This window comes from Cydia splendana, chromosome 7 (genome assembly GCF_910591565.1).
Source record: "Cydia splendana chromosome 7, ilCydSple1.2, whole genome shotgun sequence".
In the NCBI taxonomy this organism is placed as follows: Eukaryota; Metazoa; Arthropoda; class Insecta; order Lepidoptera; family Tortricidae; genus Cydia; species Cydia splendana.
In genome coordinates, this window is record NC_085966.1 from 1,451,733 (window position 1) to 1,468,242 (window position 16,510).

Genomic DNA, 16,510 nt, shown 5'->3' on the forward strand with positions numbered 1-16,510 from the left:
TAATCACTCTATTGAGGCAATTGTTGCGACTAATTGGAACAAAAAGGGATAGAAATAGATTTAAATAAGTGTTCCGTGAACAAAGTGTTGTACGGAACACTAAAAAAAGGAGACGTAATACAAACTCAAATATTTATTTAAAACAGTCCAATATAAATTAGTAAATACAAATGCTTACAGCTAGTAGATCCGTTCCGTGTCATGTTAGTACACTATAACTGGTGTTCCTGGATTGTCAAGAGAAGTAAATCAGCCTTTACTCGTTTATCGCACAGTTTAATGCGATTCCGCTCGCCACTCTGGTGTGTGATCGAGACAAAGCTATGTTCGTATATAGCGCTACCCCGCTCGCACACTGGAGCGGCTTGCGGATCCGCATTTAATGTGAAAACCATCTTAGACATGGCTAAATTAAGCCAGCAAGAAAATATTCTGAAACAAGACATGTGCATAGGCAGACATGCTAAACTGCTTTTACATATATATATGTCTGTCTCATTCGGTTACCTTGATTTACTCTTGTTTTGTTCATGTCCAAAAAGGCCGCTTAACGCATTCACTGCCAGAGGAGGGGGCGTGGCCTAGGAACAAACTTGTATGACGGTGGACGCACATGTGCGTCGGGGGCAGTGAATGTGTTAAATTTTTTGACAGTGTCCGTCACCCTAATGGAAGTCAGTAGAAGCCACAACCGAGAACAGCTAAATTACTTAATTAACCCGTGCAATATAATACATACACACACATGTCTTTATTTCTATACACATTTGTATTTTGCTGTATCACTTTTTTTGCGGCTAACTATGCAATGTGTAGTTAAATGTGCATTTTTAAAGAAATTATTGGGTCGGGCGCGTAATGGCCCATTTGCAAGATGTCCTTTGTCTATTTCGAATGCCCCCAAATGCCTTTATTGCAAAACGTCTTCGTCCATAAAAAGTCGACTATAATTACATTATAGTCGACTTTAATTGGTAAATTAGCTTCTAAAATAAAAGTTGTAACATCTTTATAGACCTTTAAGTTTTCATTTTATATACCTAATAGATTTTTTTACAAACAGAACGTTTTGCGAAAGTGGCACTGAACGTAAGCCTGTTTTACATGCGTGGCAAGCCTCGACAAGCCTGAAGGGACGCAGCTATGCGATGGAATGAGATAGCAACATCGCTTGCTCCCTCTAACGTATAACTGCGTCCCTGACGCTTGTCGAGGCTTGCCACGCATGTAAAACAGGCATAGGGACGTTTTGCGCATGGTACATACATACGTGGCAACACAAAGCGACAAATAGTTCTGCCATATCATGCAGGTCAACCGCAGGTGACGTTGGAATGAGTTTACAAAATGTCACCTAAGCCGCCGCCGCTAAGGCCGCCTTAAGCCGCCCAGAGGCCTATTAAAAAGATGAGCCTTCGTTTTGACAAATCAAAATTGCATTAAATTTGTCTTGGCAAGTTTTAACTTGCGAGCGGCTAGAGGTTACGGTTGATATAATCCTTATAACCACTTACCACATTTCGTTGGTTTAAAGTTTACGAATGATCGGACAGTATTGACTTACATCAATTGATGTAATTTACATCAATTGAATTGATTAAAAATCCCAAAAATTGTAATTTGTACTAAATCATAATAAATAAAAAAGAAAAAGGATCTATATCTACATTATCTACACAAACAGTACAGTCAACGATAAAAGTAATATGTTGTACATAAAAAAGGTTATTCTTACGAATATTATATCATGCTGACTGAACAATATGACTAGACTAGAAGCACTAATAAATAGAAATTTTGACACAATTTTCTAAATGTACAGTCAAATGCAAAATTGGCTAAACATACCGATATTCAACAGAAATCGTCTGGGATATACACAAACGCAGTCTGGGATATACTAAAACACAATACATACATATTAAACGTCAATCAATAGCCGAACAAACCAAGATAAATATTATAACTTACATATTGAAATTATTGAACATTCATACATATTGATAAAAATGTGATTTTATTAGGTACCTCGAGCTCACATAATTATCAATATAAACAAGCACTACTCTCCTGGCCACAAAACAATTAATTTTGGGCAATATAAGTATAATAGCTAAAAACACTACCGGTAGGCCAAACAAATTAGATTTTTTGAAGAATTAATTTCCAAAACAATATTTATAGATCTAATTTGATTGGCCTACGGCACAGTTTGGACGTTTGTATTAATTGTTTATGAATATAGATATAGACAATCATAGCGGTTAGAAAAGACACGTCCACATTATACAATTTATTTGTTCTCCGCGACAAAACCCCGGTCAATATTTTTTTGTCACCGCGTTGATTATTCAGGATATAATAGTAGGTAATTAACGAGAAAAATAGTATTGTTTAAAGTATCACCAGATCTGAATCTACTGCAATTCCCATTTTGGACCTTAAAACCTATAAAACAGATTCAAAACCGTACTGTAACATAATCCGGCGGTACCAGGGTATCACGAGATGCTGAAGTACGTCTGGTAGGTACGTGGGGTTTGTACGTGTGTTAGACCCAGCGACGTTGTCGCGAACCACGCGAACGACGGAATTTTAGTTCCCCGAATCGGAATCGTATTTTTTGGAAATTTCGCAATTTTGAAAGCTTTCGGCAAATCATTCTATTTTGGACCTTAAACCTATAAAACAAGATTCAAAACCCTACTGTAACATAATCCGGTGGTACCAGGGTATCACGAGATGCGGAAGTACGTCTGGTAGGCGAGCCCCAGCGATGTAGTCGCGAACCACGCGAAGAGCGACCACCACGTCGCGAACCCGAACACGCCTCGGTATACTTCTTGAGTAAATACCTGCGAATAAAAAAGGTTGTCATTTTAAATTGAGAATAAAATTGGCCCCGTGTCAAAAAAAATCATTCATAACCTATAATCTATTAGTAACCTAGTATTATTTATTAGTATGTAAAGCTTGTAATTTTATAAATAAATAAAATAAATAAATATTAGGGGACATCTTACACAGATCAACCTAGCCCCAAACTAAGCAACGCTTGTACTATGGGTGCTAAGCGAAGATATACATACTTATATAGATAAATACATACTTACATACATAGAAATCAACCATGACTCAGGAACAAATATTAGTGTTCATCACACAAATAAATGCCCTTACTGGGATTCGAACCCAGGACCATCGGCTTCGGAGGCAGGGTCACTATCCACTAGGCCAGATCGGTCGTCTATATGAATTATGAATAAATGAATATGAAATAAGAAATATTTTTTACTCTAATGCATGTTAGTTATAAGATGAAATGTTTTGAAAAGCTGTGTCCCGCCGAGTTTCTTGCGGGTCCCATATTGGGATATCTACCTCCAGTTTAAGGAGGGATTTAAATCTTTTCGGGCAGAGGTGTAGGGTTAGACCCGGTGTAGCCTTATTTGACGTTCATAAGCGCATTGTAATATGCCTGACTTGAAAAATAAACTATCTTTATACCTACCGAACACTTGCATTCTACTCACCATCTTAAGATTCTCCCAAGCCATCTGATACTGCTCTAAATCCAGTCCTTCTGGAAGGACCTTCTTGTCCTCTGGACTGCACATTTCGTCTCTCTCATAGAACAGGTCGGCCCAGCCGTAGCCGCCCAAGGTTTTGTACATGAGCGCGAAGTAGAGGCACATTATGATGGGGCAGATGTATTGGAGCGCGACAACGCAGAGGTAGTAGAATACTGAGGCCACCTGTATAGAAGCAAATATATTATATTTTAATTTTAACCCGAGTACAGAGGGCCTACCGCGAACCACGTTTGACGTGTTACCTCCCTCTCACACTTACGTACGAATTTACAAGTGCGATAGAGAGGCAACACAGCGAACGTGGTTCGCGGTAGGCCCCCAGTTTCTTCCATACCCATTTAGGCACATTACGACCTACTCGCAAATGTCTCTTAAACCGTTTCGCAATATATCATTCCTCTAAATGGTCCTATCGCGAAACGTCCCGTCTGCAAAATGCCCCATTTGCAAAATGCCACATTTCCTGAATACCTTTTTCTGCAAATCCACATTAGCGATTCGCCCAACTTCTTTCCGTTGCGCGTCTAATCTTCGTTGTGCCATATCGAAATAGGCTTGCAGTTGGTTTTGTGAGTTTTGTCGCTAGCCAGTCGAATCTAAACCTTACAGCTACGACATAAAGCCTATCAAAGGCTAATATACCTTTTTCTGTATATCCACGTAATCCATGTTAGTAATACGCCCAGCTTAGACATAGTCGTAGTGCCAGTGTAGCCACTAGCCAGTCGAATCTAAACCTTCTTACAACAAGATAAGGTTGCTATTACCTTTTTCTGTAGATCCACGATAGTAATTCAACCAGCTTCTTTCCTTTGCGCGTCTAATCTCCTCTGCGCCATGTCTAAATATGTAGGCTTGTAGTTGTCGTGGCATCAGAGCAGACATAGTCGTAGTACCACTGTTGCCACTAGCCAGTCGAATCTAAACCTTCTTACAACAAGATAAGGTTGCTATTACCTTTTTCTGCAAATCCACGTTAGTAATTCGCCCAGCTTCTTTCCTTTGCGCGTCTAATCTCCTCTGCGCCATGTCTAAGTAGGATTGTAGTTGGCGTGGCATTAGACATAGGCGTAGGACTACTGTTGCCGCTACTAGAGTTAGTCGCAGGGTGTCGAAGGCGGCCCCTGTCATTCTGTAAAGGAATTAAACACATAGTTTAGCAACAGAAAGTGGTTCAGTTAGGTCATTCCTGTCTCATGAAGTCTAGTGAACGTCGCGTTCCGCCAAGTTTAATGGCTACTGTTCTACATTACATCAACGGAGCGGCAGCTGACCTTCACTTCATGATATATATCGTTTATCAACTTTAAGAGTTATCACAAAGGACGAAATGAGTAACGGATTTTGTAAATCACTGCACCTTATAAAACAAAGTCCCCCGCCGCGTCTGTCTGTTTGTGTGTATGTATATTTGCGAAAAATTCAAACACTACTGAACGGATTTTCATGCGGTTTTCACCTGTCAATAGTGAAGGAAGGTTTAGGTTCCTTGAGGAAGGTTTAGGTGCTTAATTTGTTAAGGTTTTGTGTAACCCGTGCGAAGCCGGGGCGCTAGTCTCTACTATGGTTACCGCCTAATATTTTGTGAACAAGTACGTTGTTAAGCGTACTCGTAGACAAAGAACTTTGGCGACTTGACATACGGCAATTTCAATTGAAAAGTGTAAATGTACCATCGCCAAGACTCCTAACTGTACACCGGTGGATATTATAAGAAAAGGCATAAGGTCCACCGAATATGTACAGTTAACAGCGTGGGTGGCAGGGATCGGCCCCGGTTTTTTGCAAAAACTTAGAAATAACCATATTTTTCGAATTATTTTATACTCGAAATGTAGGACTCAGTTGTGTTTTTAGGTTACGACTTCGTATTATTAGATTGCTCAATAAGAAATGAAGTAATTAGCAAAGAACGAAAAAATACCGTTTCCGTTCCCATACAAAAAATACCGGTATCCGATCCCTGGTGGGTGGTATATGGTACTTACAAAGGTTTATCCATGCCGCTAAAAACGCGGACGGTGAGATAGTGCCGGGTGACGGGCCGGACCCACAGTAGCGCGAGCACAAAAGGCATTGCGAAGTTAACGTTCAGGAGGCAACTCTTCAGTTTGTTGTCGCCGTAGTATCTGGAATCAAACATTGTTTTTTTTTGTATTCAGCGAAACTGTCTAGAGTTTGTCGAAGCTGATTCTTCACACGCTTTGAAAAAAAAAGACTCGTTTTTTTTATATGTATGTATATGTATAACAAAAAGAAGAATTATCAGTTTATCACTGCTTCAAACCTAATGTAAGTAAGGCCGTCTATAATGGCAGATATTCTCGTTTATATACATACAGAAGGTCGGTAGAGCAGGAGTTAAGCTCTTTCTTTCTGACTGTGTTTTAATGGTGTCTGAGCGACGTACTTAGGCACAGAATAACTAATAGTACTACCGTACAGAAAATTCACTCCTTCATAAAAGTCAGATTTAGGTATAAACTTATACCTATACTCGCCGCCTGCAACAAAATTGAAACTTATAACCGCGCACGAACCGTGAATCTTCTTAGTCTTCTTTGCGCGAGCGCCACGTGACACGACTATCGTGCGAGCCGAGCGGCCTGCACTGCCATACGCCTGCCCTACCCAGGAGGTGCGCCGGTAAATGTACCTAAACTGCGTAGTGACACCCCCCTGACGTAGGTATACAAATACGAAAGTGGAAAATCGAGAAGTTTATCGGAAAGATAAACAGGTTGTCGCGTTCAGTACGGATCAAACGAAAGCAATAAAAAAGCCACTAAAAGAGCTTCCGAATTGACTCCTTTTGTTCCCACACTGTTAAGTGTTAACTGTACATCGGTGGACCTTATGCCTTTTGTAATAAGGTCCACCGATGTACAATTAGGAGTGTTGCTGTTTGTACAATCGCCATCAGATATATCGGAGCGGCCGAGGCACTCACAAATATCTGAGCACGCCTCTATTGTCAAAGCGATAGAGGCGTGCTCAGATATTGTGCACACCATGGCCGCTCCGATATATCTGATGGCGACTGTATGTTTCAGCAAAAATAGAAAAACGTTAGAAATCCTATAAGTGTTCCTTTTTTAGGGTTCCGTACCCAAAGCGTAAAACGGGACCCTATTACTAAGACTTCTTAGGGTTCCGTACCCAAAGGGTAAAACGGGACCCTATTACTAAGACTTCGCTGTCCGTCCGTCCGTCCGTCCGTCTGTCCGTCCGTCCGTCCGTCCGTCTGTCTGTCACCAGGCTGTATCTCACGAACCGTGATAGCTAGACAGTTGAAATTTTCACAGATGATGTATTTCTGTTGCCGCTATAATAATAAATACTAAAAACAGAATAAAATAAAGATTTAAATGGGGCTCCCATACAACAAACGTGATTTTTGACCAAAGTTAAGCAACGTCGGGAGTGGTCAGTACTTGGATGGGTGACCGTTTTTTTTTGCTTTTTTTTTTCGTTTTTTTTGCATTATGGTACGGAACCCTTCGTGCGCGAGTCCGACTCGCACTTGCCCGGTTTTTTTTAAGGTACGGAACCCTAGAAATGTAAAAAGTTTACCTTAGTGAGTCCCAATGCATCCTGGCCACTCGCAGTCCGGGGAACGTGAACAGGGTCCCGATGATGGCGGCCCAGATGGCAAATGAGAACTTCAAGATCAACTTGGATGCTGGACCTCTGAAACAAGAAAAATTAATATAATAGAATACCGATGTAGTGCATAATTGTTTTCCATCTTAATTTCTCGGAAAGGTTCGTTACTTCAGTCAACCTCAATACTTTTTGTACCAAGACTGACTGAAATACACGTTCGTGCGTTTCCGTGAAAATACGATGGAAAATAATTATGCCCTACATCTGTAGAACGTTTTTAATCGTAAACACACAGACAATAGACATACATAAAAAGAACATAGTGAAAATAAAGTGTCACGAAATGGCCCCATCTCAGCATATTTTTGGCGATTTCCCGCGCTGATCTAGCTAAAGCTTATTTATTATGTGTTCCGTACTCTACGTCAGAGATGTTCATTGAGAGAGTAACGCGATCGGTGACCGACAGATGCCGCTAGCGTCTTTGTAGTCGCTCCGCCACACGCCGTGACGTTGTTCCGCTTCCCTTCCCTGCAAACCGTTGCTCGCTTCCCGCGACTCGCCGCCACCATGACATTGTTTCGTCGACCGTCTGACCGATGGTCCGCAAATATTTTTTTTGCGTATATTTTTGCAGCATGGTGTTTTAACATTTCCGATCCAAAGCTCGGTCGATTAAATAGTGAGATATAGCAGAGATCGCTACTACATATTAGTCTTTTGGCGGTCTCGCGATCGAAGTCATCGAACGGTGCTTTTCGATTCTACCCACTTTTTCTTGCTAAATTAATTTTCACATTCCATGCTGCTAAAATCGTTACCGTTAACTCGCATTTTCGAGATCGAAGTAGGAAGTGCGTCAGTAGTTTTCGTTAACAAGTGGTAACGCAGTCGCTCCGCATCGGAGAGGGAACGTGCGGTCATCGTGCCGGCGGCGGCGGGGGCGGCGCCCGGGCGGCGCGGAGGCGGGCAGCCTGCGCGCGCCGCTGCCGGGTGCCGCGCTTCGCCGATAAGGAGGTTTGGATTGTCACGAACCATCCGGTGAGCCAGTTTAATGATATTCTAGTTCTATTGGCGTTCAGAAGTTACTTCGACACTAAAGGACGGTTCTCGGGCAGGTCATATTAACCTGGGATCAGTACCTCGTGTCGTTAGTTGCGACGCGACGGGGGCTCCCCTGCCCCGCCCGGCGCCCGCCCGGGCCCCGGCCCCCGCGCGCCGTCGACTTTCTTCTGCTGTCGTCCAAGGTGACCCCGAGACGCGCAGTCGCGGTGCGAGCGCTTTCAGTACGCGCCCGGTCCTGTCCCGCGCCCGCTCCTGTTGCTGCAGTCGCGGTGCGGACGCTTCCAGTCCGCGAGAGCAGTCGCAGTGCGGACGCTTCCAGGCCACGCCCGCTCTTGTTGCTGCAGACGCGGTGCGGACGCTTCTAGTCCGCGAGAGCAGTCGCGGTGCGGACGCTGCCAGGCCGCGCCCGCTCCTGTTGCTGCAGTCGCGGTGCGGACGCTTCCAGTCCGCGGGACTCCGAGAGACGTCACACGCCCGCTCCTGTGGCTGCGGGCGCTTCCAGTCCGCGGGACTCCGAGAGGCACACGCCCACTCCTGTTGCTGCGGTCGCGGCGCGGGTGGATCGCGGACCTCTCGATCCCGTCCTGGCGCCAAGGTGAAGGCGGACCGCTTCTGCGTCCCGACTGCTCGAATGGAAGGAAGGTAAGTTACGTGGAAGCAGTGGAAACGCTACGAGTACAGCGACGATCGCCGCGTTGGTTGCCGTCCGTCATGAGCGTCGCTGGTTACCTACGCGCCGGTGGTGGCCACCACGATGGCGCCGCCGAGGGCAGCAGTGTCGCCGTGATGATGCGTGCAACTACGAGCCAGCCATCGGCGCCTCCCGTGCCGGTAACGTCCGTCACGCGCACCGGCGCCTGTCGAGCTGGCCGCCACGACGGCGCCTCTCGCCTCACGCACCTGAGCCTGGCGACGGTGGCCGCCACGATGGCGCCGCCCGCTCGATGACTCCGCCCGCCACGGCGGCACCGCCCGCATCACGACGCACCAGTGCCTACCGAGCTGGCCGCCACGATGACGCCTCTCGCATCACGCACCGATGCCTCCCAAGCCGGCGGCGGCGGCCGCCGCAACGGCGCCGCCCGCCACGATGGCACCACCGCCTCGCGCACTGGCGCTTCTCGAGCTGGCCGCCACGATGGCGCCTCTCGCCCCACACCAGTGCCTCCCGAGCCAGGCGGCGGCCGCCTCACGCACCGGTGCCTCCCGAGCTGGCCGCCACGATGGCGCGTCTCGCCTCACGCACCGGCGCCTCCCGAGCCGGCGGCGGCGGCCGCCACGATGGAGCCGCCCGCCTTACGCGACAGCGCCTCTAGAGCGGGCCGCCACGATGGGTCCTCGCCTCACGCACCAGCGCCTCCCGAACCAGTGGCGGCCGCCATGATAGCGCCGCCCGGTCTCACGCACCGGTGCCTCCCGAGCCGGCCGCCACGATGGCGCCTCTAGCTTCACGCACCGGCGCCTCCTGAGCGGCGGTGGTTGCCATGATGGCACCGACAATCACGTCGATGCTGTCCACCGATGCTGCAACCACGACGATGTCGTCCCTTGCAATGGCGCCCATGTTCTGTTCGCAAGAATACCACCGCGAACTTACCTGCCGCCGATGCTGCCCACCAAGCTGCGCTGGGCGCCACAGTATCAGTTTTGTCCTGTCCACGATGGTCCCATTGAGGTACGCAGGCGCCTATAGCTATAGCACGAACAGACCGCTAAGCTCTTGGTTTCGGTTAAGGAATCCTCCGGCGACGGCAGACAAGGTCGTAAGGAGCCTCGTCCTAGCGTGGCTCGACTGCCCGGAGTTGAAAGCGGTAAGATATGTCGATACTCAGAGGAAAATACGTCGTGTTCCCGGGCTTCATAAAGGTGCTGATCGACGTGGGGCCGTGCCGCTTCGAGGTTCCTACGACTTCTCGAGGCCATGGAGTGATCCAACCGAAGAACAGCTAGCGACAAGGCCCTGTGCGACCGCTCAAAACCGAGGTGAAAGGCATCGAAAAGGTCTGCAGACTTCACATAATTATCTCTGCTTGCCCGCGCTCTCCAGCTTAAGTTCCGTCTTACAAAGACGAACTCGTGCGCCAAGCCCCTAATAAACAAAATGGGACAAATAAACCCGCTGCGCCTGAACAAGCTTGAGTTTCCGGTGCTAAGAGAGAGGGGCCAGGAGGACTCCAGCAGTTTCCATCTGTCTGTCTTCGACTTTATCGAAACAGTTTTGTTACGCAAGCGCCAAAATCGATTTTAGACTTGATTTCATTAGTTCGATTTCCTTAAAAGCATGCTACCATACCCCTATACTAGCTCGATATAGGGTGTTTCTTCGGGTAAAGCGAATTAGACTATCACGCTCCTAGACATCACGTGGGACACGCGGCACAACACCCCGATTGATAGTTTTCTTTTTCGCGACATACAGGCCTGCCTTGCTGCCGAGTTTCTCGCAGAAATGAGACTCAATGCCTCCTGTTCAGTCTCAAACTCGCAAACTTTAGTTCATGGAGGAAGGTGACACCTTCGCAGTCCACAGCAACACGAAGCTGCCGAAAGCCTCGCGCCACTTCCTTCCTCATCTTATGCAAGCAGTCCGTTACAACCTCCAATATTGGTAGACAATGTACGAGGTAAGGCCCTTACAGTGAAGAGTAACCGTTAACGGGCCACATCTGCAGCGCTGACGACAGAAGTGTAAACATACAACCGCACCACTACAGTATACATAAAACGACGGCGACACTACATCCCCTCCGTTACCACGGCTGTCGCAAAAACTGCTGATGCCAGCAGATCGTCTACAGGTCGCGCTGGTTCCTTGCTACTTACTAGGTCGGTACAACCCCCGAGGGCGACGGTTTATCAAGAAGTCACTGCGCGCCCGAGTGGCAGCTACGCCCAGAAGCCGCCGAGACTATCTGCGCCTGATAGGCGCCTTGTTGGCCAGCCTCCGATTTCGAGAGCCTTCGCACTGTGTCACGGTATTTCTTAACAGACTCTTTGAACTGCTACCACTTCGCTTCTGGCAGCTGCCGGTGATACGACTTGGTATGGATGTCTCCACCTCCCAGCCTAGTCTGTTACCTGTGACGGCGTGATAAGGAGAGTCTTCACGCAGCTGTGGTAAGCTTGCAATTTACTGGCGGTCCTAGTGAACAAAGCGTCAGACCGCCCTCCCTTAAGAGTCAACGACCTTAAGAATGAGGCGTAGATCCTGTCAGATAGGACGCTCCAACACCGAGCTGGCGGGATCAGAAGTGACGTCCGCTGTGATGTACCTACTGGCGTGACTGGCGCATGCATGCAACATGCCAAGGGCTAACGCTACGTAGCGAACGAAACGCAACTCTCTAGGCCACCTGTACGCCCACAATGTAGAAATGGTCTTCATGGTGCATCAAAAATAAGATCGACTGCCAGGTACCTCTAATATCCAGTGAAGTAGCGAACTATCTCAGACATATATTTATATTGCCCATGTTAGCTTTCAGAACGAGACTTGTTCATAAGCCTGTAACAAGCGCTGTATGTGAACCACTATCGGACACTATGCCTTCTTCCAACGCCATTAATAGCGAGACCAGCGCCTCCCAAACCACCAGCTTGGGACGCGAGAAATCTACTTGCCCTAATTTGAATAGCCCTACAACGTACCTATATAGAAGAGCTGCCACATTTTTACTGTTAGCATCAGGCCGCAGGGTCAATGACCTTATAGTCTACTATACTGTAGCCCGGGCAATTACATAGATAACGTTCACGCTATTATTTTATGTCCGAAATTCAGCTCTAAACCAGATAACGTGTCTTACCGATTGGACTCTTAGAAGCTCCGGAATAAAGTATAGACCCAGTAAGTAGGTAGTCTGGGTACGTCAACTTGTGAGAATTACACAAAATGTTAGGGGACACCGCGCTTTCAGCCACAGTCTCATCCAAGCCGACCTCGCTTAAGATTTCTTTCGATCCACGATGTACTTGATCACTAAATTGGCTGGAAATCTATCCAATTAGCGATATTTTGGCTTAAGTTAATTGGGAACATGACTCTCCTTTAGACCATTCTATCGCCGAGATTCTGCGGATCGGATGCGATTTCGAATGAGAAATCTCTCAAACCAGTTTAACGTCAGATTCGAACCTGGGATTACAATTTAAATTCACAATTTCCTGTAATGCATCATTATAACGAGTCACTAATGATTTCATGGGTTGCAATAAGGCGTATATATTTATTCTTTCTCTGAGTTCTATGACAGTAGGTGTAGCCCTAACGCTTGCGCGCCCGCTGACTCGCCACCAGGAGATAATAAACAGGTCTCAATGAACATCTCTGACGTAGAGTACGGAACACATAATATAAAAATTTTACCTTCCAATAAAATTGATATTATGTTTCCTTCTACGTCAGAGATGTGAGTAATGCCTTCCTGGCAGGCTACTAGGCTACTTTTATGCCGACGGTACTTCTCCTCAACAATGTCATGGTGGCGGCGAGTCGCGGGAAGCGAGCAACGGTTTGCAGGGAAGGGAAGCGGAACAACGTCACGGCGTGGGGCGGAGCGACTACAAAGACGCTAGCGGCATCTGTCGGTCACCGATCGCGTTACTCTCTCAATGAACATCTCTGACGTAGAAGGAAACATAATATCAATTTTATTGGAAGGTAAAATTTTTATATTTTAATGCTAATATTCAATAGTAATATTTGTAATCTAGTAATAATCATTGAGTCTCAAATGATTCATTGATGAATGATAATACATATACCTACTGTACTACATATTTATGTAAAGTCAAAGTCATATTCGTACCCCGAATTTGACAGCTAATGTAGATGGCCCTGTAACTCTGTTTGACAATTCAGACACAACTACATGCTACTTAAACAAGACTTGGCAGTATATGCGGTCTATGCCTGGAAGGAAACATAAGGCATCGTACAGCGCCATCTACTTCACCCGCCAAACTCGTAACACGATTTTTCTTAGACTTAACACAACATCTCACACAATGAATCAATCTCAACTCGTACAAAATTAAAACAATTGTTGCGCATTTTTGTTAAAAAAGCGCATATGAAAAAACCAACCTATGATAATAACTGAAAGCTTAGAATAGTAGAAATAGCTGTTTTAGCTCTGTCAAATTCGAAGCTGATATTTTTAAACAAAATAACACTCACACGGACGAAAGCCCCTGGTTCTCCAGAAACTTATGGGCATTCTCATAAAAGCTGTCATAAGCCGGGTCCACCCCGACCTCCAGGTTGCTCTCGTCCACAATCAGCACCATCATAGCGATGAGAAGGAACACGCAGAATGCCACGATGCAGGTGGACCGCTCCCCGATGGACTCTTCGCTGGTGAAGTACTGCTTGGTTAGGGTGAGCAGGATCTTACTGGGATTGAGGTAAGGAACATTGCTTTTCTTAGGTTTTGTTTTGACCCCCAATTTACCTGGCATACGAGTACCCATATCAAGATTTAGAACTCAATAACTTAAGATACCTACGGTGTGTAATATGCGCAATTTTTAGTGTTACATACCCAGAGGCTAAAAACTGGACCCTATCCCTAAAGGGGCCCACTGATTAACAGTCCGCCGGACGGTATCGGCCTGTCAGTTAGAACAAAATTTTGACAGTTCCGAACAACTGACAGGCCGATACCGTCCGGCGGACTGTTAATCAGTGATTGAGATGCCCCTTGCGACTCCACTGTCCGCCAGTCACCAGGCTGTATCTCATGAACCGTGAAATTTTCACAGATGATTTATTTCTGTTGCCGCTATAACAACAAATACTAAAAAGTACGGAAAGTATTAAATTAATGTCTGGTGATACATTGAATTGATTCAACCATCAAAATCCTTTCTGCACTGGCACCCTCTATTATTTTCTTCTCTTTATTATCTGACTATGTGGAGGATTCTTACTTCAAGCTAATAGGGAATATTAGGCAAAGCTCTGCGTAGGTGGCACCTTTGTGGCACATACAGTAAACAAACCACATTGACACATCACACGTCACGTCAATCACATGGCCTACCGCGAAACAAGAAAATCGAAATTTCGTTATCTAATATCTCTATCACTCTTGCATATTCGAGCGATAAAGAGGCAGATAACTAAATTTCGATTTTCGCGTTTACCGGTAGGCCCTCGTTAACAAACCGCCTTGAAGCATCGATGTCATATTTTAATGTCTGTGAAAACTTGTCAAAAAACAGTTTAGGGCACAGTATGTATAAGTTAGTCTATGAATTTACTGAGTCAGTAGTGCTGCACTCTGGCGGCAGAACATTGCAGTAATATCCCCTATTGTAAAAGTTATTTCAATTTCCAAAGGATACAATGAGAAGAGAACCACCAGCAAGCACCACACCATACTCAGGTTGAACTCATCTTTCAGCGGAAATATTGAAGTGTAGACCTGAAATTGAAATATGCAAATTAGGTTCAATGTTCAAAATATTGCTAATTGCACCCTGCGTTGGGGAAAGAAGTCCTTTAACAGGTTATTTCACAAACTATCTGTCTATATCAGAGGATTTTAGTATATTTTGTAGTGTGACTTTCTTTAGGCTTCCCCCACATATGATAGGAAAAATATAAATATTGGAGCAAACAAATATGACCTGTAAGGGTCTCCCCAGATATATTGACGCACATTCGGCAAAAGCTGATAGGAAAAAGCTTTTCGTCTGCTCAATAAGAGCGTAAAATGTCGTCGTTCGGCTCGGCTCGCATCGGCCGGCCCCTGCCAACACCTCAACGGCTTTTTTGCTCTTATGTGTGGACAATAAAGCTTTTTCCTATCAGCATTTGCCAAATGCGCGTCGATATATCTGCGGAGACCCTTACAGGTCCTATTTATTTGCTCCTTTGAAAATAAAGATACTGCTAGAATCTAGAATCCACAAATTGGTCATAACACAGAGGTCACAGAGTTTGAGAACCCTCTAGTCTATACTATAAACTGTTGAATATTGCTTATCACTAGAAACTTTTCTTCATTTCTTTCTGCATTGTAAGAATAGTGATAGAATTTATTATCACGGATTAATAAATCTTACCTCTGACAAAATATACACAATACTGGTGTAAAGTGAAAAGTCTACTATCCACTGATACTCCGTGTAATATCTCAAGTGTATCACGTCCAAAGCCGTCACCGGCGCCGTCTCCAGCTGTATCTCAAGGCTCCGAGGAACATGGAATGTCTCTGCCTTCCCATTCGGCTCATGTTTCCCTCCTTTCTTTCCCTTTGGCTTGTCCTTTGGTACACCAGCCAAAGCCTTCAACTCATTGTTATCGGGATACAAGTACCGGTACAACCCTGTCGAACATAATAGCCACCTTGCGAACGAATAATTCCCTAGTTTTTGTATCACTGAGACCATTATCAGAGTTATAACCAGTTGAGCGCCAAGCAGAGCCTAAAAATAAATAAAACACTTGTTATATCATGAGCTAAACGGTGGAGAGTGATATGGTTTAACTAATGTACTGACCATTTTGGGCGGCTTTTCATTGAGCAGTTATTTATACAGTCTAAATTCAATAAATTATTTTTAATTCAATTCGCTATAACCTCAATATTCTACACCCACACAAATATAACCCGACCATTTGATAGAGCTATGTAGAAGTGACAGCAGTAGGTAGAGAAAAAGCAAGCTATATAGGATTTTGAATGCATAAGTGAGAGACAGCTGAAAATGACATTGACGTTTATGGACTATTTAAACCGATAGGGTAAGAATAAAAGAAAGTGTTTACGAAAATGGCTAGTCGTGACAATTTATGTAACAACGAATAATTTTAATGATAAAATTATATGAAGCGTAGATATTTTAATGTAAAACAAATTTAATTTTAAATAAATTACTTATTTTATATAATATTAAAGTTTTTAGAATATGATAATATTAAAAACTAAAAAATATTTTCTTTAAAATCTAACTTCATAAACGAAATCAGATCAATTGAGCGAAAGAGATAGCGAATGAAAGAAAGAAATAGAAAACAAAATGTGACCAGTTAACATTTTCTCCCATAAATAGAGTTGTATTTTAATCACGTTTTAGGAGTGTTACATTTTTATAATTTCAAAATCTTTTTATTGGGTGTTTTTGTCTCTTTCCCAACATATATTTATTTCAATAATTATAAAAAGTTTGCACATAATATATATAAAACATTTATTTTCTATTTTGCATCATGTAAAATTGGATAATCCTATAGACAT

At 44.6% G+C, this 16,510-nt stretch overlaps 2 protein-coding genes and 1 long non-coding RNA gene across 3 annotated transcripts in view; 1 reads left to right on the top strand and 2 right to left on the bottom strand.

Annotated features, from left to right (window-relative positions):
- The window catches only part of LOC134791999 (dynactin subunit 4), a 252,550-nt gene that overhangs the window by 165,630 nt on the left and 70,410 nt on the right, over positions 1–16,510 (top strand). The gene's annotated exons all lie outside the window — the stretch shown is intronic.
- The window catches only part of LOC134792043 (uncharacterized), a 314,893-nt gene that overhangs the window by 39,060 nt on the left and 259,323 nt on the right, over positions 1–16,510 (bottom strand). The gene's annotated exons all lie outside the window — the stretch shown is intronic.
- Positions 1,654–15,918, bottom strand: LOC134791956 (transmembrane protein 161B). Its single transcript, XM_063763050.1, has 9 exons — positions 15,774–15,918; positions 15,336–15,698; positions 14,613–14,692; positions 13,444–13,659; positions 7,167–7,283; positions 5,582–5,722; positions 4,551–4,725; positions 3,534–3,755; positions 1,654–2,855 (listed from the first exon to the last, which is right to left on the bottom strand). Exons 1-9 carry the CDS (start codon positions 15,774–15,776, stop codon positions 2,736–2,738), a joined length of 1,437 nt encoding a protein of 478 aa, XP_063619120.1. The 5' UTR covers positions 15,777–15,918; the 3' UTR covers positions 1,654–2,735.

Excerpts from the sequence above, each read along its gene's own strand:
- LOC134791956 (XM_063763050.1), bottom strand. Across the intron at positions 13,660-14,612 it reads CTGGTGGTTCTCTTCTCATT|TAAGATCCTGCTCACCCTAA; the intron begins GTATCCTTTGGA and ends CCTCAATCCCAG. Across the intron at positions 7,284-13,443 it reads AACCAGGGGCTTTCGTCCGT|AGGTCCAGCATCCAAGTTGA; the intron begins GTGAGTGTTATT and ends TTCTTGTTTCAG.